The 22603-nt window shown below is 37.6% G+C and overlaps 1 protein-coding gene across 1 annotated transcript; it reads right to left on the bottom strand.

The window, feature by feature from the left end:
- Positions 1-5852: 5852 nt before the first annotated feature.
- On the bottom strand, positions 5853-21522 carry LOC146831254 (uncharacterized). Its single transcript, XM_085603859.1, has 3 exons — positions 21413-21522; positions 13359-17032; positions 5853-5932 (listed from the first exon to the last, which is right to left on the bottom strand). The coding sequence occupies exons 2-3, from the start codon at positions 16987-16989 to the stop codon at positions 5853-5855; spliced, it is 3711 nt and encodes a 1236-aa protein (XP_085459985.1). The 5' UTR covers positions 16990-17032; positions 21413-21522.
- Positions 21523-22603: the final 1081 nt, after the last annotated feature.

Here is a 22603-nt window from a genome sequence, read left to right as displayed (position 1 = left end):
GAGTTACTCACACATAGTCACTCATGCTAATAAAGAAACAAACATACATTTATTAGCTTATACAGTTATACACACACCACCACACTTACTTCTACGGAAACTTACACATAGTTAGTCTAAAAAACAAACACTTATAGAAACACATACTTATTCATACAGGAACTCTTTCAATCTCTCACTGTCACATATACTCACTTATATACACCAATATTCACATATACTAGTTTAATAGATATGTAGTTACTCATAAAGACACTATTGAGACAGTCATTCACTCACTAACACACCCATACACACACTCATCCACCCATACAGTCCTGCACACATGTTGTCTTCAACACATACAAAGAGTGAATCACTCATTCATGCACCAATGCACTACATAATACCCCCCACCGAACCATACAGACACTCAGACTGATACTTAAAAAAAGAACTATTTACCTATATAGATACCCATGAAGCTACTCACCAACCCATGCACCCACTTATACACAAAGTGAGAGACTGATACAGATATTTTCATATTTAAACATTACTCAGTAAGTCATGTATTCACTATAATACCCTTAATCAGTCAGTTACACACATTTTTTTTCAAAAAAGCATCCATTTAAACAATTATATACCCATTTATTCTTCCATTAACCTTGAGATATACATAAATATAAAACATATTTAATTTTCAGAAAAACACACATTCACTGGATGATGGCATCAGTGATGTCATCAGTGATGTCATTTGAGATGTCATCAGTGATGTCATGAGTGATGTCAGTGACCATGTCATGAGTGATGTAATATGTGACGTCATCAGCAGTGCATTGCGGGCGCGCGAGTTATAGTTAGCTGAACTAACTATAACGGGGAAATTTCATTGGTTTTTTACGAGTGAAATGTCCAGCTAACTATAACATGTGTGAAACCTTTGGTTTTTTCATTGAATATATATATATATATATATATATACTCCACACTGTCCCCTTAAAGCCAAGGAAACACTCGGACACTCCGTAGAAAGCAAATGTTTAATCCAGCAAGCAGAACGACGCGTTTCACCTTTACGGCTTTGTCACGCTCGTAAAGTCAACATTACACCATGTTTAAATACACCATGAAAGTAAGTTAACCAAAAAAATAAAAAACGGACTTCTCATACACATATGGCTAAATCAAAGCGCTAATGCAGCGGCCATTGTGCAATGTAGTATAGCCTGAAAATAACAGTGCGATAATCGCCAATTCCATTCATATTAAGAAAGTTTGATGGTAGTTACTATACATTCATAAAAGTAGAATACCAAAAAATATAATTTAGTAAATATGCCTACAAAAACGAGCCATAACAATTCATAAACGGAAATGATATAACATTGCCGAATGTAAACTGAAAAGAATGGAAGAGGGGAGAAGCACCACATGATCTACGTCCGAGTGGACAGTGAGATATGAATACAAATCGCAATTGAAACATAACAGGCAGTGGCCACATTAGCTGCATGTGAGGGTAACAACTCAAAATAGTGTAAATCTAATTTAAGAAAAACACTTGTACAACTCCAATAGGAGACAAGAAAACATATTCACAGGTTATTCAGTCAACATCGTACATGTACAAAAATACGAGACAAAGTGCATGCCTCTGAAAATTACGCCCAAGTGGGCTATTGTGTTTGACCAGAATGACAAGAGTCCACATATAAATAGATGTTCTTCAACTAAATAGTCCACAAGTGAGAGAAGTATCTGGAAATGAAAAAGAATTAGGATTAAAACCTGAAAACCTCTTTACAGCAGACAATACATGTTCAATTCAATTGTGCAAATGTACTGCCAATTCTTCACTTAAATTCAACCCCATGGGGGCCAGACTGCCCAAATCAATGATGTATCGAGATTCCAACTTTCTGAGTGACAATTCTCTATTGCCACCTCTTACACCCAGATCAACAGTGTCAATTACCACCATTCGAACCAGTGTGTCATCTTGCATGTGATTGTCAAAGAAATGTTGTGCCAAAGAATATTGTTTGTTATTATTGCGTATGGCACGGAGATTGGGCTGACCCCCGCTGGGAAGTGACGCTGGTGCAAAGATCATATGTTATCGGTTTGATCCTGGGATCTTTTCTTCGGATACGGGTATTGTAATACCATTACCACCAGCGTACACATCGTTAATTACACACGTTCGGGTGAGTGCCATCGTGTGTTGTGAGTGCTCCCGAGTGCTAGCAGGATCTCCTGTTACACGTAGGGGGTGCTTGGAGTACGGTGGACCCACCAACCGTTACGTGGTACCCAGGGGGCAAGGGAGCGTGTGACTGAACACGAGACAATCGGGTCTCTACACGCACGCACCAGTGGAAAGCGATACGAAAAGATGGCAAGCAGCCTTGATGCTCGTAGAAAACAAACAGCAGACAAACTATTTTTTGGCCAGACTGGACCTAGCAGTGACGCATCGATTTCGACATCCAGTATCACTGATGAAATCAATCTACAAACACTATTAAATACTTTGGAGAAATTGCACAGGAAGGAGCTATCCAAGTGGTGGGAAGCTGAGTCCCTACAACGTTATATTGAAGTGAAAAGGGTACCTAGAGGGCTGCGAATTTTCACGATACCTACATATGAAGATCCAGACACTGATATGTTGGAAGAGTGGTCTGATAATTCTTCAGCGTGTTCTATGACTATGATGAGGATTCTAGTGAAATACGCTTTGAAGGATCGTGCTAAGCTCCTGAAAGAAATTGACAGAATAACATTGGAGATTAGTCAACTGATGTCCAAAGAAGCGCTTGAAGAACATATGAAAAAACTGATGGTAAAAATGGAGAAATTGGAGGAGGAAATCACTGCCAAAAAACAAAGGAAATTCCTACGTGATTTCAAAGACTATCAGACTGGACGAACACTAACTTTTCAAAGGAAATATGATCATTTGTTTGAAAAGAGCCAACCGAAAACGGCAACGATGGTTACAGTACCCAGCTTTACCGCCACATCTAAAGATATCAGTGAAAGCGATGTATCTGATGGTAACTTGTCGGATGTATCTGTCTCAGGAGCAAATCAAGAAGTACAACAAGATTCTCAGAAAAAAGCGAGTAATTTTTTATTACAATTTCAACTGATAAATCAAAACAGGTCAGAGTTCCAACAGGATGGAGGCACGTACAGAGGACGGGGACGAGGAAACAGAGGAAGAACAGGAGGAACCAGCAAGCCAAAAAGAGGAGGAACAAACGCAGACAAAGCTCCCATGGGAATGGAAACAAGGGGCAGGAAACAGAAAATATGACTGTCATCAACCTTTCCCAGCGGTCTCTTTCCAGTGATGAAATTGAGACTCTCTCCTTTGGTATGTCTTTTTGCCCTTCTTCCAATATGAACTTTGCACAAACTAGAATTGACCTGTTCCTGTTCTCTAGAAAATTAAAACTGAAAAAGTGGTTTATGACTAAACCTACGCAACATGGTACAGTGAGCAATACAGTGAGTAATAGTAACTTAGATTTGAGTGATATTCAATTGTTACATAACCTGTATACTACTACTGAGACTAGTACCATTAGTGAGGATGTCAGTCCTGAGTTGGATACTTGGGGCATAGACCTTGATCATAATCCCGGGAGTCAGTTCAAACCCAAGTCAGTATTTTTGCCCAACATTCAATGTGACGCCATAGAGGTCTTTGAAAAGGGTGTCCTACATGATCTACATAAACTTAGATTCAAAAAGATTCAAAGAACTAAAAAGAACCTTACAGCTGCACAAATTGCATCCATTGATCAGTTGGTGGGGGACAAGAGCATTGTTATCAGACAATCTGATAAAGGTGGTAATATTGTTGTCTTAGACAAACAGAAGTATTTGGCTGAAGGTTTGAGACAACTCAATGATACTACCTGCTATTGTCAATCCAGCATGGCTGAGGTTTTACAATCCAACATCATGTATAGAGAAACACTTGTCGAATGGAGAGAGAGAGGTTTGATTGAATGGGAGGAATTCAATTATTTATATTGTGCTCATCCTAGAATACCTATTCTATACCTACTCCCCAAACTGCACAAGAGTATCAATGACCCACCGGGTAGACCCATCGTGTCTTCTATGGGGTCATTGCTAGAAAATACATCCAAATTCATTGATTATTTTCTAAGACCTTATGTAGTGGCTCTACCTTCCTACCTGAAAGATACCACCCATTTCCTCACAACTGTTGATGGTATACATTGGGAGAAAGATTACCTCTTGGTCTCCCTTGACGTTAGCAGTTTGTACACCAGTATCCAACATGATCTGGGTGTGCGGGCTGTGAATCATTTCTTCAAATCTAGATCCATTTCACTGACCAACCATTCACAGATGATTTTGAAGATGATTGAGATCTGTCTCAAAAATAATTTTTTTATTTTTGATGACACCATATACAGGCAGTCACAGGGCACAGCCATGGGAACCTGCTTCGCCCCCAGCTATGCCAATTTGTTCATGGGCTGGTGGGAGGAGCAGGTTGTCATGGAAATGGCGGAATTCATCAATGTGGCCCTGTGGCTGCGCTACATTGATGACATCTTTTTTATTTGGTGTGGTGATGAAAAGTCTGTCAGAAATTTTATTGATAAACTGAATGACAATGAACTGAACCTTCAGTTCACTGAACATGTCAGTGAAAAATCTTTAGAATTTCTGGATGTTTGTTTGGAGGTAGTAGATAACCAACTATGCACCAAACTTTTCCGTAAGAAAACATCGGGGAACAGTATATTGAGTGCCAATAGTAGCCATCCACGCAATCTGATATACAGCATCCCCTACGGAGAGCTACTAAGAGCTAAAAGAAACTGTAGCTCTAGTGAGGCATACATGCACGAAAAGAAAACTATGTGCCAGAGATTCAGAGAACGGGGATACACGAACAAAACAATTCAGGAAGCTATTTCTAGAGTAGAACTTAAATCTAGGAATGATCTTTTGTATCCCCAATGTAAGAACGAACAAGAAGAAAGTCTCAGATTCATCACCACATTTTCAGGTCAGGCAACTGAAGTACGTCAGATCCTCAAAAAACATTGGCATGTGTTGCTTACTGACGATCATCTTAAAAAGGACCTGGCTAGCAATCCCCAAATTACTTTCAAGAGAGGACGTTCATTACGAGACTTATTAAGTCACAATCACATTACTGAACGTGAGAGTAATTTCTCTAAGGGGATACCAGGTTTTAGGTGTTGTCGTAAATGCAAAGCATGTAAAAACAGCAGTGACTGTAACACATTACTGGTACCTAACACCAATAGGGAGTTTGTTATTAAGAAAAAACTCACCTGTAATACCACGTACTGTGTCTATGTTCTGATCTGCCCGTGTAACATGTGGTACATTGGGAGTACGAAACATGAGGCAAAGAAAAGAGTCTTGGAACATCTCCGTGCCATACGCAATAATAACAAACAATATTCTTTGGCACGACATTTCTTTGACAATCACATGCAAGATGACACACTGGTTCGAATGGTGGTAATTGACACTGTTGATCTGGGTGTAAGAGGTGGCAATAGAGAATTGTCACTCAGAAAGTTGGAATCTCGATACATCATTGATTTGGGCAGTCTGGCCCCCATGGGGTTGAATTTAAGTGAAGAATTGGCAGTACATTTGCACAATTGAATTGAACATGTATTGTCTGCTGTAAAGAGGTTTTCAGGTTTTAATCCTAATTCTTTTTCATTTCCAGATACTTCTCTCACTTGTGGACTATTTAGTTGAAGAACATCTATTTATATGTGGACTCTTGTCATTCTGGTCAAACACAATAGCCCACTTGGGCGTAATTTTCAGAGGCATGCACTTTGTCTCGTATTTTTGTACATGTACGATGTTGACTGAATAACCTGTGAATATGTTTTCTTGTCTCCTATTGGAGTTGTACAAGTGTTTTTCTTAAATTAGATTTACACTATTTTGAGTTGTTACCCTCACATGCAGCTAATGTGGCCACTGCCTGTTATGTTTCAATTGCGATTTGTATTCATATCTCACTGTCCACTCGGACGTAGATCATGTGGTGCTTCTCCCCTCTTCCATTCTTTTCAGTTTACATTCGGCAATGTTATATCATTTCCGTTTATGAATTGTTATGGCTCGTTTTTGTAGGCATATTTACTAAATTATATTTTTTGGTATTCTACTTTTATGAATGTATAGTAACTACCATCAAACTTTCTTAATATGAATGGAATTGGCGATTATCGCACTGTTATTTTCAGGCTATACTACATTGCACAATGGCCGCTGCATTAGCGCTTTGATTTAGCCATATGTGTATGAGAAGTCCGTTTTTTATTTTTTTGGTTAACTTACTTTCATGGTGTATTTAAACATGGTGTAATGTTGACTTTACGAGCGTGACAAAGCCGTAAAGGTGAAACGCGTCGTTCTGCTTGCTGGATTAAACATTTGCTTTCTACGGAGTGTCCGAGTGTTTCCTTGGCTTTAAGGGGACAGTGTGGAGTATTTACGAGGAGTTCCGGTATCCTGACTCGGACCGCCCGCGACAGCCCTTGGTTCATTACCGGAGTTGGTGGAGTGTGTATATATATATATATTCAGTGAAAAAACCATAGGTTTCACACATGTTATAGTTAGCTGGACATTTTACTCGTAAAAAACCAATGAAATTGCCCCGTTATAGTTAGTTCAGCTAACTATAACTCGCGCGCCCGCAATGCACTGCTGATGACGTCACATATTACATCACTCATGACATGGTCAGTGACATCACTCATGACATCACTGATGACATCTCAAATGACATCACTGATGACATCACTGATGACATCATCCTTGTGATAGAGTGGCAGACCTCCTCTCACCTTAATATAAGCTTTGATACACACATTCAAAAATAGAGACTAAAAATTTCAAAACAATGGACATACCAATACCAGTTACAACAACCTCTTCAGTAATTCTAAGATTCACATACATATCCACTCATTCACCAACAGTCCTATACAGTCACTCATACATGTACTCACTCATCATATGTACTCATACATCTATACATCCTGTTACACAATGCCACTCATCCATAGAGTTACTCACACACATAGTCACTCATGCTAATAAAGAATCAAACATACATTTACTTGCATATACAGTTATACACACACCACCACACTTACTTCTACGGAAACTTACACATACTTAGTCTTTTAAACAATCACTTATAGAAACACATACTTATTCATACAGGAACTCTTTCAATCTCTCACTTTCACATATACTCACATATATACACCAATAGTCACATATACTAGTTTAAAACGTATGTAGTTACTCCTGAAGACACTATTGAGACAGTCATTCACTCACTAACACACCCATACACACACTCATCCACCCATACAGTCCTGCACACATGCTGTGTTCAACACATACAAACAGTGAGTCACTCATTCATGCACCGATGCACTACGTAATACCCCCCACCGAACCATGCAGACACTCAGACTGATACTCAAAAAAACAACTAATAACCTAAATAGGCACCCATGTAGCTACTCACCAACCCATGCAGCCACTTATACACAAAGTGAGAGACTGATACAGATATTTACATATTTAAACATTATTCACTAAGCCATGTATTCACTATGATACACTTAATCAGTCAGTTACACAATCAATTTTTCAAAAACAAATCATCCATTTAGACACTTATATACCCATTTATTCTTCCATCGACCATGAGATATACATATATAAAACATATTTAATTTTCAGAATAACACACATTCACTAGATGATGTCATCAGTGATGTCATTTGAGATGTCATCAGTGATGTCATGAGTGATGTCACTGACCATGTCATGAGTGATGTAATATGTGACGTCATCAGCAGTGCATTGCGGGCGCGCGAGTTATAGTTAGCTGAACTAACTATAACGGGGCAATTTCATTGGTTTTTTACGAGTAAAATGTCCAGCTAACTATAACATGTGTGAAACCTATGGTTTTTTCACTGAATTTCTAAGGTTTTTTAAATGCTAATTCCTAACTATAACGTGTGTGAAACCTATGGTTTTTTCAGTGAATTTCTAAGGTTTTTTAAATGCTAATTCCTAACTATAACGTGTGTGAAACCCATGGTTTTTTCAGTGAATTTGCAAGGTTTTTTAAATGCTAATTCCTAACTATAACGTGTGTGAAACCCATGGTTTTTTCAGTGTATTTGCAAGGTTTTTTAAATGCTATTTTTTTTTTATATTCTTCATTTTTTTCAAACATATTTTTATTTTAATTTTCTTATCTTTTATAAAGACTATGCTTTAATTTTTAAAATCCTTAAATATTTTTTTTATATATATTTTTTTAAAATAAACATGTAAAATTTATTTCCAGATTTTTTTTTTTTTTTTTTTATAGTACGCGTACCGTAAGCTCACGGTAAGCGTACGGTTTACGCAACGTCCGTAATCTATCTACGCTGCTTGCGTATAGTTACGCACTTTGCGTAGCCGCGCGTACTGCGCGCGGGACGCGTGCGCGCTTACGCAACACGCGCACGTTACGCGGAAGTGCCGGGAAATGACTGTTATGCGCATGTGCGCAAGCGCGTGTCTTTTTTACGCGCACGCGTACTTTTTGCCGTAAGCGCACCGTAAGCGTACCGTAAGCGTACGGTAGGTCATGTGATCTTGAAACACAACTTTTGATTGGTTGAAACTACTTTCAGTTCTAGAACTCTCCTACACCACACCCATTCCCCTCATTTCTGCTTGTGATCCCTTGGGAGAAGGAGCTGGTTTGTCTTTGGGATACGATGGCAGAACAGCAGAGCTCTTCTGAGAGTGAGGCTAGCACCAGCAGCACTGTCTTGAGGCAGAGAGCGAGGAAAGTAAAACCTTCTTATGTTTGGGATTATTTTACTTTTCCAGAAGGCCAGCAAAAGGTGAATGCACCCTTAGTTACTTGCAAGCTGTGTCAGCGTGTACTTTCTAGAGGTAATCCTAACAGGAAGTATTCCTTTGGGAATCACACCATGAAGAGACACCTCCAGGATGTACACAGAAGGACACATGGTCATCTTTTTGGAGGTAACTCTTCAGAAAGACGAGCCAGTACATCCACAGCAGCTCAGCCTGGACCATCACCTGCAGGGCTTACTCCTTCTTCTGCAGGTCAGGTGAGCCCTTCATCTGTGGGGGGAGAATCTCCTTTTGCTGGCCCTCTGGAAATGAACCCTCGATTTCGGAAGGTTGATATTCATTGCACATTTTGTAAAGCTCTAATTTGTTATAGGGAGACCAGTGTTTCCCTAGTGAATAACAAAATAGATCAGCACATTTGTAGCTTTGAATGATTTTCCCATGGTTCCTTTCCTCTGTCCCTGCATGAACACAACGGTTCTTTTAAGAGCCAACCTTATCTTTCATCTTTTTTTTACATTTTTTTTAAAAAACTTTTTTTTTTTTTTTACCGTACGCGTACGGTAAGCGTACCTTTTTTTTATTTTTTAAAAAAAACACTAAAAATCATTTTTCACATTACAAGGTCCTTGAAAGACTACAATTATTACTATTGACTTACCATACTCACTGAAAAAAATATTTATTCATTTGTTTTTTTAAAAAATAGTTTTTAAAATGGTTGTAGTTTACGAAAATTTTCTATATCGATCTGAAAAAAAAGAAAAAAGTATTAATATTTTTAAAACATTTTATAATACAGTACACATATTTACATTTTTTCCCAAAAAATATTTTTGCCTTATTTTTGCTGTTTTAAGAATATATTGCATTTCACTATAAATTGTGAAAGCAATTGCATTCATCATTTTACAGCGGGCAAAAAAAAATAACAATCTCAAAGATTGTATTAAAAAAGCCCAGAATCTCTTCTCACTTAAACTTATCATTACAGAAATGCATATTATTCTTAAAAAATGTCATCTAAAAACAATACTTTTTTCTTTAAAATACCGTCTGATATTTTTGTTTCAGAAGTACATTCACAATAATATATCTCAAATAACTCCAAAATACATCTGATTTTATTTCCTTTAGGCCAAATAGTATTTTTTATTCTTTCCCTGGAATAAATTTCCAAGGGAAAACCATTAAAATTCTAAAGTTTAATCTGTCCAGATCTCACCGATTCTCTGTAACATTTTGGTTCACGAAAATTTTTCGAATAATTTATTTAGTCCACAATAGAATTGCTTACTTTTCCACATGGCCAAATAGTAATTTTTGAAATTATTTTTGAAAAAATTTCCAGTGGCAGTCCAATAACATTCCAAAATTTAAAATGTGCAGAAGTTACCGATAATCTCTAAATTATTGGTTTTTCAAAATTGCATTAAAAATTTAAAAAGTCCACATTACAATTGGTTATCTTTCCTTTAGGCCAAATGATAATTTTAAAAATCTTTTTTCTACAAAATTGCAATGGTAATCCTGTAAAATGGTAAAATTATTTTGTCCAGATCTTGCCAAGTCTCTCTAAAATTTAGGTTTCAGGAAGATTAGATAGGAATTTGCTAAATCAAAAGGCAAACGTTGTTTGAAAATCAATTGGGAATCATTACACAGTGTCCATCCTTTTTCACATTTTAGATAAACTGTGTAATGTCCAGAAGTAACAGTAGGTCCATCATGGAAAATTATTGCAACAGTTACAAAAGTTTTTCCTGAAATTGATAATTGCTGTCCTGTAAACTTCTTTATTAAAGTATCCAATTTTGATCCATCAGCTCTACATCGTTGCATCATTAAAATTACATACTGTCCGTATTCCCTTAAAATTAATGTTGATAACATGTCAGAATTACACTCACCACATTTCATGCTATGATTAGCATCTTTAACTAAGTTTGCAAAAGTGACTGTTTTACTCTCTGGCAATGTCAAATAAATAAACCTTTCATTATCAACAATAGAACCACTTATATTATAACAATTATCACAACTATGTTCCCATTTATAAGAGAGACCAAAAAAAATGTCAATGGGAACTCCTTCTTCTTCCACTACCTGAAGAAAATACATCAAAAATTCGTGAGCATCTTGCTGTTCATTTTGAGAAAACTGTGTTCGTCCTGAACATACATCTAAAAGTTTTCTAATATCAGTAGCACTTTCTATTTGAGTTTTATCTTTACTCAGCTTTTGAAAAAGGAGACTGAGCTCTGAACAGAATCTTTTTCCCTGATTTATTATTATCTGCTCTTGCAAACTTTCCAGATAAAAAGCAACATTCAGCACTACATTTGCGTAGCAGTTGACACCAGAGCTATTTTCAAAATGACATCCTACAACCTGTTCTTCATTTTCCTTATTCTTTTTGCTTGCAATTACATCACTCCTCTTTTTTTTCCTCTTCTCTACATCTTCATTACAGATATTCTCATTTCTCCTTTTACGAGAAACTACACGTTTCTCCAACACAGGATACTGACCTAAATGAGGAGCATAGCTTCTTCTTAATCTATTATACTCCTTTACACAGTTTGTATCAGCACTAACTTTTGAGTCATCGAAGTCTATCATGAATAAACCTGATAATGTTTTGACTCGTGACAAAGCAACATATGCCATACCTTCTTTGAACACACTAGATCCAATGTTCACAAATGCACAATCTACAGTCAATCCTTGAGACTTGTGAATAGTTACAGCATATGCTAGAGAAAACGGAAACTGCTTCCTACGTACATATAAGTCTTTCACAAGCATGAAACGAACTGAACAACGACAAATGTCTTTAACTTCCTCTATCTGATCAAATTTTATTTTTAACCATTCAATTCCATCTTTTTTCTGATAATTAATAAAACCCACAACTCTTCCCATCGCTCCATTTACTAAGCCTTTTTCAACATCCAAATTTCTCCTTAAAAACACTCTACAGTTCATGCAAACATATAGATTTTTTTCTAATCCTGCTGTTTTGGAGATGTTCTTCTCTAGTGAGTCCAATTTATTTTTCAGTTTGCCTGTTACTGTGACAGTAATTCTTCCATCCTCAATTTTGTCCACTGCTTCCAATTTCATGATCTCTTCCTTTTCCAATTTCAAAAGCTCCTCATTGAATATTGAGCATTCACGTAGAGTTGGCATTAAGCAGATGACACTTTTGTTTTCTGCAATGTTCTTGTATATCTTCTCTGCAACTATTTCTTCCTTTGGAAATAAATTATGTAGCAGCCGAGTCTGTAATGCTTTTTTGCCAGCTTCTGTGAGTAGTCCAATCCTGATATCTTTCAGAATACTTCCATATTCTTCATCGTTTGCTTGCCTCATATTAATTGTAAGTTCCTTGTACTCAAAGAAGGACCAAATATTTGTATTACCGATGCTTCCCAATGACTTCTTCGTGTCTTCATGTGTCACAGTATTAAACACTGGTTGTCCTTTAACCGGAGTAAGTTGCAAAAGATCCCCAAAAACGATGACGTGTTTTCCACCAAATAACACGTCATAGTCTGTCTTCAAAATTTGCTGCATTCTTAAATGCACAAAGGCAAGCATTAAGTTTGATACCATGCTCACCTCATCAATAATGAGAACTTGCATCTTCTTCAATACTCTTGAAACTTCCAAGCATGCTTCTCCAGTTAGCTTGTTGAATTGTATTTTGTTCTCATGCTCCACTGGTAACATTAGCAAACGATGTAAGGTGATTCCTTTTATGTTATATGCTGCTAACCCAGTTGGAGCAGTAACCACACAAGACAAAGTAGAATCTGTTTTTTGCTTTAGGTAGCTTCTGATGACTTTAATTAGGAAACTTTTTCCAGTGCCAGCTTGTCCGCTTACATACATCCTGATTGGATGAAATGATGTGCATGAGCACTCTTTTTTTTCATGTAGAAATCCGTGATCAATTTTGTTTTTGATCTCTTCATAAATTTGTTGCTGCTCTTGATTCAGTTGTCTTTCCAAATTTTCTAAGTCTATAAATGCTTCTTGAGCTTGATTCATAGCCGTTTCCACTTCATTCATGGCTATTGATGCTTCATTTTCAACGATTGGTTGTCCTAGGGGATCTTGACTGTATGTTCCTGAACTTTGGCTGTCCTGAGAACTGTCTCTAGCAATTTCTGCTGCAATTGTAGTTTCCTGTTCAATTTCTTCATTTAACATTTGCAGATAAGTTGAGAATGTACTGCATTGTATGCTGTCTTTGCAAGCATTAAAAGAATCTTCATAGCTCTGGAATTCTCCCAGTAGTTCATCCTCTGAACGCCATGGTTTAAACAACTGTAAAAGAGCCAAGTAGTAAAATTCTTTCTTGTCGGTAGTGTCGCAACTCAGCTTCCGGTGATTTATCAAACTTCCTTTGGTTTGCTTCACCAAACATCCTTCTTCACCAACGACTTTATATTTTCCATTATTGATGTCTTCTGCAGCTTTCCGTGAATAAATGTAGTTCTGCAGCACTTCATAGAGACACATGTTCTCCAGATGATGACTTCTCTTGGGATAATATGTGTCCAACATGTTTGTTTTCAATATATCTGTACTTTCAGGTTCGAACTGTGCCAAATATTCAATTTCTCCAACAGATTTCAGTACCCGATTTCTCATTGCTGCAAGGCCTAAACTTGCCCAAATTATTCTTCTTGACTTCGAGTAGAGACTTGCAGAAGATAATCTATCTGAACATTCGTAGGATCCAATTTCTCGATGCGATAACATCTTCAAACTGAAACTGTACAGCTTCTTACTGACAGTCTTCTCGTGAGAAATCTCTTCCCACATTTCCTTCAATTCTGTTTTTTCTGATTTCGTAATGTAAGACGTTACATATCGAGCAACAGCAATGGAATTGTCAGCAACATACTGTATATCCATGTTAGCGTTCCACATGGATAAAATGACTGGGTTGTAGTCATTTATATTTTTTGATTCTTCTTTTCTTTTAAGGTTGTAGGTATTCTTAGGTGATTTTCTTGTGATAGTATGTCTCACAGCTGACATAAAACTGTTGACTCTTCCATTTGTAAGAACAGGTCTAGGAAATCCAAATCGACATTTAGTGTAGTATTTTTCTTTGCTCTTGTATTTCCGTCGACAGTATTTTCCACACCGATGACTTTGGAAACGTAGAACTTGCTCCTTTAACTTGTACTCTTCTGTGCTTTTAGGTATAGCACATGTTGCATATTCTTCAATGTAAGATAACACTGCTTCATCAGTATCTGTTCCAAACTTTGGGGCATCCTTGATCCACAGCAGCATATGAATATGAGGAGCACCTCTTGCCTGGTACTCTTTTCTCCAAAAGAAATCCACTACTTCTCCAAGGGGTGGATTTTTTTTATTGCAGATGAAGGACATCATAGCCTCAAATCTATGATTGAAATATCTGCAAACATTAACCGGATCCAATGAGCACAGTTCTCCTGCTGTCTTGTATTCGATGTTTTCAATGTTTGAATTGGCCTCTCGTAGAAAATCCAGTAAATCATCCCAAGCGTACTCGGCGCAGCTTAGGGTAAGGAACCATGTTGGTGTTCCTAAATTGCGTAACATGCATTTTAGTTCACCATGGCGTCGGTACCAATATTCATTTGTCCCACGCTGACAAGCCATCAGATTGATCAGTTGTGTTTCCAAATGATCATCTCGGTGCTGCACTTTCTCCATAAAATCCTTAGCAGACACATTTTGTAAATGTACTCCACTTTTTAAAATGTGATTTACTGCATAAGACAGTGCAGACAAGTCGCTTTCAAATAAAAGATGGAACAAATAAGGGATACTTTGTCGAAATCTGGGATCTTCAGCATATAGTCTTGTAGTCCGATACTCAGAAGCTGGAATCTGTTCCGGACGTTCATCGTATCGTCCTCCTTTTCCTTTAGGAAACAGCTGGGGAAAACATCGAGCTTCCAAGCTCTCCTCCCATACACTCACGGGATTTCCTTTTGCTTTCTTCATCTGAAAGAGATCAATATTGTCTCCCATAACTTCTTTCGAATGGAGAGGATGTATGCTAAAATGTTCATAAATTTCTTCTTCCTTTGACTTGTCCACTTTTTCAATTTGTCCACTTGGTGTTTCTGTATCTCCTTGTAAATCTTCTTCTTCTTCTTCTTCTACTATATAAATTGATTCATACCATTTGTTATTTTTTTTCAAATACAAATTTGCTCTTTGTACTTTCCGCACATCTACCAGCTCCTGCCAAATCTTCTTATTCTTTGTAGGTACACCATTAACCAGAATAATTAATGGTTCAGTTTCCAAAGTATCCGCATCAATAGTTTCCATATTTTTTTTCAAATCCAAGGGCAAATACACCACTCTACCTTTTAAACCTCTCACTAAATCTGAAGGAGGTAATTTACCAGTTTTGGGCTCCATACGTACTATGGTCTGGAACGGATGAACACATTGAATGAGTATAGACTCATATGTATTTAATTCAGAAAGTTCAGCAGGAATAGCATCCAATTCTAAATTATTATGTACAGCTCTGGTCGGCATTCTATTTTCCTCTAACTTGTTGTAGCAGTATTTACAAATACGCTGATCTTCACCCAATTCAAAACAATTTTCAAGAAATATATATGTTGCAAAATCCATCCACTTATAATTATCTTCATTTTCACTCTTTCTGTAGAGATCAACATTCCTAGTTTGTTTTCTATAATGAGTTCTGCGGCAACAAATACAAGTAACATTTGGTCTTTCATTAGAGACTATTGCAAATTTTGTTATGTGATCATTAAATGTCTTACTTACACAAGGTTCTACATTCTCTTCCACTTCTGCCTCATTTACTGTGTCCTTCTCTGCACTGTTTTGTTCAGGACCAAAGTAACAAAACTGAATTTCATCAACAACCTTCTCTACATCTGATACCGTTCCTCGGAACAGAGCCCTATTCAATTCATTTAACTTTATTGCTGGACTTTTGGCAAAATACAACCGTCTCACAAACTTTCTCATTTCAGTATGATGAACAGCCAGCATCCTAAAATGATGGAAAACACTATTGCACACTTTTCTAGATAGACAAGCAAGAGAATGACCCTGCAAACCAGTATTCTCTCTCACTCTGCATGGATCCAGACTTTGAAGCACCTTAATCTTTTGTTTTACACTTTTTTTACTATATTCTCTTAGAAACTCTCGAAATCTGTCAATAGATTCCTGACGCACAGTGCAAATACTACTACAATTCCAAGTGTACACTGGGGCTTTAGGACGTCTCCCCATTGCCTCATCTGCCATCACTTGTACCTCATCTCTTGGAACCATTATCTCCTTCTCCATTATGCAACCATTTTTTACTTCGTATGAACGACCTCTGGTGTCAACTGCATGCAGCAAACTATTACTTTGAAAATAGCTCTCTTCATTAAAAAAAGGTTCACTACTTGAGCTATGCATCCACTTTCCTAAAAACACTTTACAAAAATTTGTTCTGTTCACTACTCTTTTGCTTTTGCTTTGTGATTTCAGTACATTAACCATTTTATCTAATGTACGCATCCTATTCAAAATTAATATGAATAGTTTCCTTTTTAATTCTAATGCCTTTGCTGCAATGGCTTCAATTTCTTTTTTTCTCTTATAATATTTAGCCTTTTGCTTATATTTCTTTATATCCTTTATCAAATTGGACATAACTCTTCTCTGAAACATTTTTCTACGTATCTCTTTAAATGCTGTTTTTCTGTTTATGTTAAACTTTTCAATTGCAGAAGGTATATTTGCATTAACTAAATCCTCAATTTTTTGCTGTTCTGTAGGTTTTGTTACATTTTTCCGAGAACAGACATTTTGTACATTTTTGTTTGTTTTCAATATTTTGTTTAGGAATTGTCTTTTTTGCTTACCAGAAGATTTTTTCTTTTTCCCAACATCAGCATCTTCTACTAACTTTGGTCCTCCAGTTGTCCTCAAATATAGTTTTTTTTTTAGCGTTTTTTGAACTCGAGATTTTGTAGGCATCTTAAATTTTGTTCACTGTTCTTCAGCAATACCTGCAAAAAAACTAAAAAAAAAATTCTTTATTGTATTTAAATATATTACTACATTTCTTTTCACAATAGTCACAAAACGAAATTTCTTTGCCAATTTGAATGCACACAAACTCCTCTTTTTTTTTGGGCAAGTGAAAATCTGTATAACAAACTGTCACATTATGAAACCAAGCTGTTTTTTTTTCAGACCACCACCGTGTGTATTCTCTGTGACTGCCTACACTCCAGCAGGGGCAACCAGCCTTAGTGATGCTGAATGTATTTGCATTACAGACTTAAACCTGAAAACCCCACTCGCTTCTAATTACTGTGCATGACTATACATGGCAAGCACATGGGTGTGTGCTAAACCTCTGCTTCTTCCCCCAAAAATTCGCTCCTCTTTTCCATCTACTGCAACTGTGAAATCACCAGAGCAAGACGCAATACATTTCTGCCTATAATTCTTCTATGCACACAGAGTCATGTTTTCACATTAGTGCCAAAACGAAATTTCTTTGCCAATTTGAAAGCACACTTACTGCTCTTTTTTTTTTCGGGCCAAGTGAAAATCTCTTTTTACACTTTGAAATCACTTTTACAGACTGACACATTCTGAAACCTTTTTTTTTAAATTTATTTAAATGCACATGTCCAAGCTGTTTTTTTTTCAGACCACCACCGTGTGTATTCTCTGTGACTGCCTACACTCCAGCAGGGGCAACCAGCCTTAGTGATGCTGAATGTATTTGCATTACAGACTTAAACCTGAAAACCCCACTCGCTTCTAATTACTGTGCATGACTATACATGGCAAGCACATGGGTGTGTGCTAAACCTCTGCTTCTTCCCCCAAAAATTCGCTCCTCTTTTCCATCTACTGCAACTGTGAAATCACCAGAGCAAGACGCAATACATTTCTGCCTATAATTCTTCTATGCACACAGAGTCATGTTTTCACATTAGTGCCAAAACGAAATTTCTTTGCCAATTTGAAAGCACACTTACTGCTCTTTTTTTTTCGGGGGCAAGTGTATATCTCTTTTTTCAATTTGAAATCACTTTTACAGACTGACACATTCTGAAACCTTTTTTTTTAAATTTATTTAAATGCACATGTCCAAGCAGTTTTTTTTTCAGACCACCACCGTGTGCATTCTCTGTGACTGCCTACACTCCAGCAGGGGCAACCAGCCTTAGTGATGCTGAATGTATTTGCATTACAGACTTAAACCTGAAAACCCCACTCGCTTCTAATTACTGTGCATGACTATACATGGCAAGCACATGGGTGTGTGCTAAACCTCTGCTTCTTCCCCCAAAAATTCGCTCCTCTTTTCCATCTACTGCAACTGTGAAATCACCAGAGCAAGACGCAATACATTTCTGCCTATAATTCTTCTATGCACACAGAGTCATGTTTTCACATTAGTGCCAAAACGAAATTTCTTTGCCAATTTGAAAGCACACTTACTGCTCTTTTTTTTTCGGGCCAAGTGAAAATCTCTTTTTACACTTTGAAATCACTTTTACAGACTGACACATTCTGAAACCTTTTTTTTTAAATTTATTTAAATGCACATGTCCAAGCTGTTTTTTTTTCAGACCACCACCGTGTGTATTCTCTGTGACTGCCTACACTCCAGCAGGGGCAACCAGCCTTAGTGATGCTGAATGTATTTGCATTACAGACTTAAACCTGAAAACCCCACTCGCTTCTAATTACTGTGCATGACTATACATGGCAAGCACATGGGTGTGTGCTAAACCTCTGCTTCTTCCCCCAAAAATTCGCTCCTCTTTTCCATCTACTGCAACTGTGAAATCACCAGAGCAAGACGCAATACATTTCTGCCTATAATTCTTCTATGCACACAGAGTCATGTTTTCACATTAGTGCCAAAACGAAATTTCTTTGCCAATTTGAAAGCACACTTACTGCTCTTTTTTTTTCGGGCCAAGTGAAAATCTCTTTTTACACTTTGAAATCACTTTTACAGACTGACACATTCTGAAACCTTTTTTTTAAATTTATTTAAATGCACATGTCCAAGCTGTTTTTTTTTCAGACCACCACCGTGTGTATTCTCTGTGACTGCCTACACTCCAGCAGGGGCAACCAGCCTTAGTGATGCTGAATGTATTTGCATTACAGACTTAAACCTGAAAACCCCACTCGCTTCTAATTACTGTGCATGACTATACATGGCAAGCACATGGGTGTGTGCTAAACCTCTGCTTCTTCCCCCAAAAATTCGCTCCTCTTTTCCATCTACTGCAACTGTGAAATCACCAGAGCAAGACGCAATACATTTCTGCCTATAATTCTTCTATGCACACAGAGTCATGTTTTCACATTAGTGCCAAAACGAAATTTCTTTGCCAATTTGAAAGCACACTTACTGCTCTTTTTTTTTCGGGCCAAGTGAAAATCTCTTTTTACACTTTGAAATCACTTTTACAGACTGACACATTCTGAAACCTTTTTTTTAAATTTATTTAAATGCACATGTCCAAGCTGTTTTTTTTTCAGACCACCACCGTGTGTATTCTCTGTGACTGCCTACACTCCAGCAGGGGCAACCAGCCTTAGTGATGCTGAATGTATTTGCATTACAGACTTAAACCTGAAAACCCCACTCGCTTCTAATTACTGTGCATGACTATACATGGCAAGCACATGGGTGTGTGCTAAACCTCTGCTTCTTCCCCCAAAAATTCGCTCCTCTTTTCCATCTACTGCAACTGTGAAATCACCAGAGCAAGACGCAATACATTTCTGCCTATAATTCTTCTATGCACACAGAGTCATGTTTTCACATTAGTGCCAAAACGAAATTTCTTTGCCAATTTGAAAGCACACTTACTGCTCTTTTTTTTTCGGGGGCAAGTGTATATCTCTTTTTTCAATTTGAAATCACTTTTACAGACTGACACATTCTGAAACCTTTTTTTTTAAATTTATTTAAATGCACATGTCCAAGCAGTTTTTTTTTCAGACCACCACCGTGTGCATTCTCTGTGACTGCCTACACTCCAGCAGGGGCAACCAGCCTTAGTGATGCTGAATGTATTTGCATTACAGACTTAAACCTGAAAACCCCACTCGCTTCTAATTACTGTGCATGACTATACATGGCAAGCACATGGGTGTGTGCTAAACCTCTGCTTCTTCCCCCAAAAATTCGCTCCTCTTTTCCATCTACTGCAACTGTGAAATCACCAGAGCAAGACGCAATACATTTCTGCCTATAATTCTTCTATGCACACAGAGTCATGTTTTCACATTAGTGCCAAAACGAAATTTCTTTGCCAATTTGAAAGCACACTTACTGCTCTTTTTTTTTCGGGCCAAGTGAAAATCTCTTTTTACACTTTGAAATCACTTTTACAGACTGACACATTCTGAAACCTTTTTTTTAAATTTATTTAAATGCACATGTCCAAGCTGTTTTTTTTTCAGACCACCACCGTGTGTATTCTCTGTGACTGCCTACACTCCAGCAGGGGCAACCAGCCTTAGTGATGCTGAATGTATTTGCATTACAGACTTAAACCTGAAAACCCCACTCGCTTCTAATTACTGTGCATGACTATACATGGCAAGCACATGGGTGTGTGCTAAACCTCTGCTTCTTCCCCCAAAAATTCGCTCCTCTTTTCCATCTACTGCAACTGTGAAATCACCAGAGCAAGACGCAATACATTTCTGCCTATAATTCTTCTATGCACACAGAGTCATGTTTTCACATTAGTCCCAAAACGAAATTTCTTTGCCAATTTGAAAGCACACTTACTGCTCTTTTTTTTTCGGGGGCAAGTGAAAATCTCTTTTTACACTTTGAAATCACTTTTACAGACTGACACATTCTGAAACCTTTTTTTTAAATTTATTTAAATGCACATGTCCAAGCTGTTTTTTTTTCAGACCACCACCGTGTGTATTCTCTGTGACTGCCTACACTCCAGCAGGGGCAACCAGCCTTAGTGATGCTGAATGTATTTGCATTACAGACTTAAACCTGAAAACCCCACTCGCTTCTAATTACTGTGCATGACTATACATGGCAAGCACATGGGTGTGTGCTAAACCTCTGCTTCTTCCCCCAAATATTCGCTCCTCTTTTCCATCTACTGCAACTGTGAAATCACCAGAGCAAGACGCAATACATTTCTGCCTATAATTCTTCTATGCACACAGAGTCATGTTTTCACATTAGTGCCAAAACGAAATTTCTTTGCCAATTTGAAAGCACACTTACTGCTCTTTTTTTTTCGGGCCAAGTGAAAATCTCTTTTACAGACTGACACATTATGAATCCACCATGTGTAACTACAACAAAAACAATTCCCATTTCTATTATTCATTTCTTAAGTTACCACATACATCCCCTCTCAAACTGTAAACTCACCTTTAAAATTAGTTAGTTGTGAAAGAAATGTGTCACTCAAACAGCAGATTATCAGAGCCAGGATCTCTGTTCTGTACACCTCTCTCCTCTCAGCAGAACCAGATAATGGCAAACTTTCCCTCTATTTTTCCACACATATACATGTAAGTTTCAAATCTCAGTGCTTCCCCCTTTTTTTCAAATGTAATGACACATTTCTATTGGTTGAAAACCAACCCTTTTCCAAAAGTACCCTGCCCCCAACTTGACTTCTGCCTAGTACCCTTCCCCCAACTTGACTTCTGCCTGCTACCATAGCAACAGCTCATGGAACACTGCTGTGTGCAGTTAGGTCAGAAGTTCGACACACAATGTTTCAATTCCACAGAGCAAGAGTGCTTGACTTTTCAAACCTAACTGCAAATCCATAGTACTGTTCTTTGGTTACACATTTTTTTGTACCAATACAAAACATGCTTCTATTAATTTTCACATACAGCCTAGTTTTTTTTCTAGAATGGTATGAAACAGCCAATCAGTTCTTTTTGTTTTGTAAAAAATATGTATGCCTCCATTTCCAAACTGTCTTTCTTTTCATATTGCCATTCTACTGAAAGACACCTCCTGAGTGCATCCAGTTCTCCTTTGAAGATGTTCACAGTGTGGATTGTAGGGCACAGCTATGTCTTCTGGAGTGAAAAGTTTGCAGAGAAAACAGATATGGTGAGAGACCTTGCTTTGCCAAATGTAGACATTAAATGGATTGGTCAGAGAGGGTTAAAGTGGCACCAATTGATGCCATTGGTGAAATCCTTCATGCAAATCCAACACCCTGACCTCATAATAGTGCACTGTGGTGGCAATGACCTAGGCACTTTGACTGGGGTAGGTCTGGAAATGCTTATGAAGGACACCTTTGCACAACTGTTTTCACTTTTCCCTAAAACTGCCTTTGTGTTTTCCAACATATGCCAAAGGCAAAAATGGAACTGGTCCAATCATTTCTGTCCACAGATTGACAAAGCAAGAAAGCACGTCAACAAATCTGTTTCTGCTTTCCTCCGTGACTATGGTATGGGTGCCATTTACCACAACAACTTGCGTTACGACATGCAAGACATTTATAGAGGAGATGGTGTGCACTTCAATGATGAAGGGAACAGAGTCTTCCTCTTGAACCTTAGACTCTGCATCGGTACTTACTTGTAGGTA

This window comes from Triturus cristatus, chromosome 5_1, assembly GCF_964204655.1.
Source record: "Triturus cristatus chromosome 5_1, aTriCri1.1, whole genome shotgun sequence".
In the NCBI taxonomy this organism is placed as follows: Eukaryota; Metazoa; Chordata; class Amphibia; order Caudata; family Salamandridae; genus Triturus; species Triturus cristatus.
The sequence above is the reverse complement of the archived record's forward strand: the minus strand, read 5'-3'. Positions and strand labels throughout refer to the sequence as shown.

What these genes read in the sequence shown, in the direction of transcription:
- LOC146831254 (XM_085603859.1), bottom strand. Translation starts at nt 16,989, where the DNA reads ATGCCTACAAAATCTCGAGTTCAAAAAACGCTAAAAAAAAAACTATAT. An exon ending in GGTGAAGCAAACCAAAGGAA is followed by an intron (nt 5,933 to 13,358) that starts GTTTGATAAATC and finishes CAACTCCAATAG; the next exon opens with GAGACAAGAAAACATATTCA.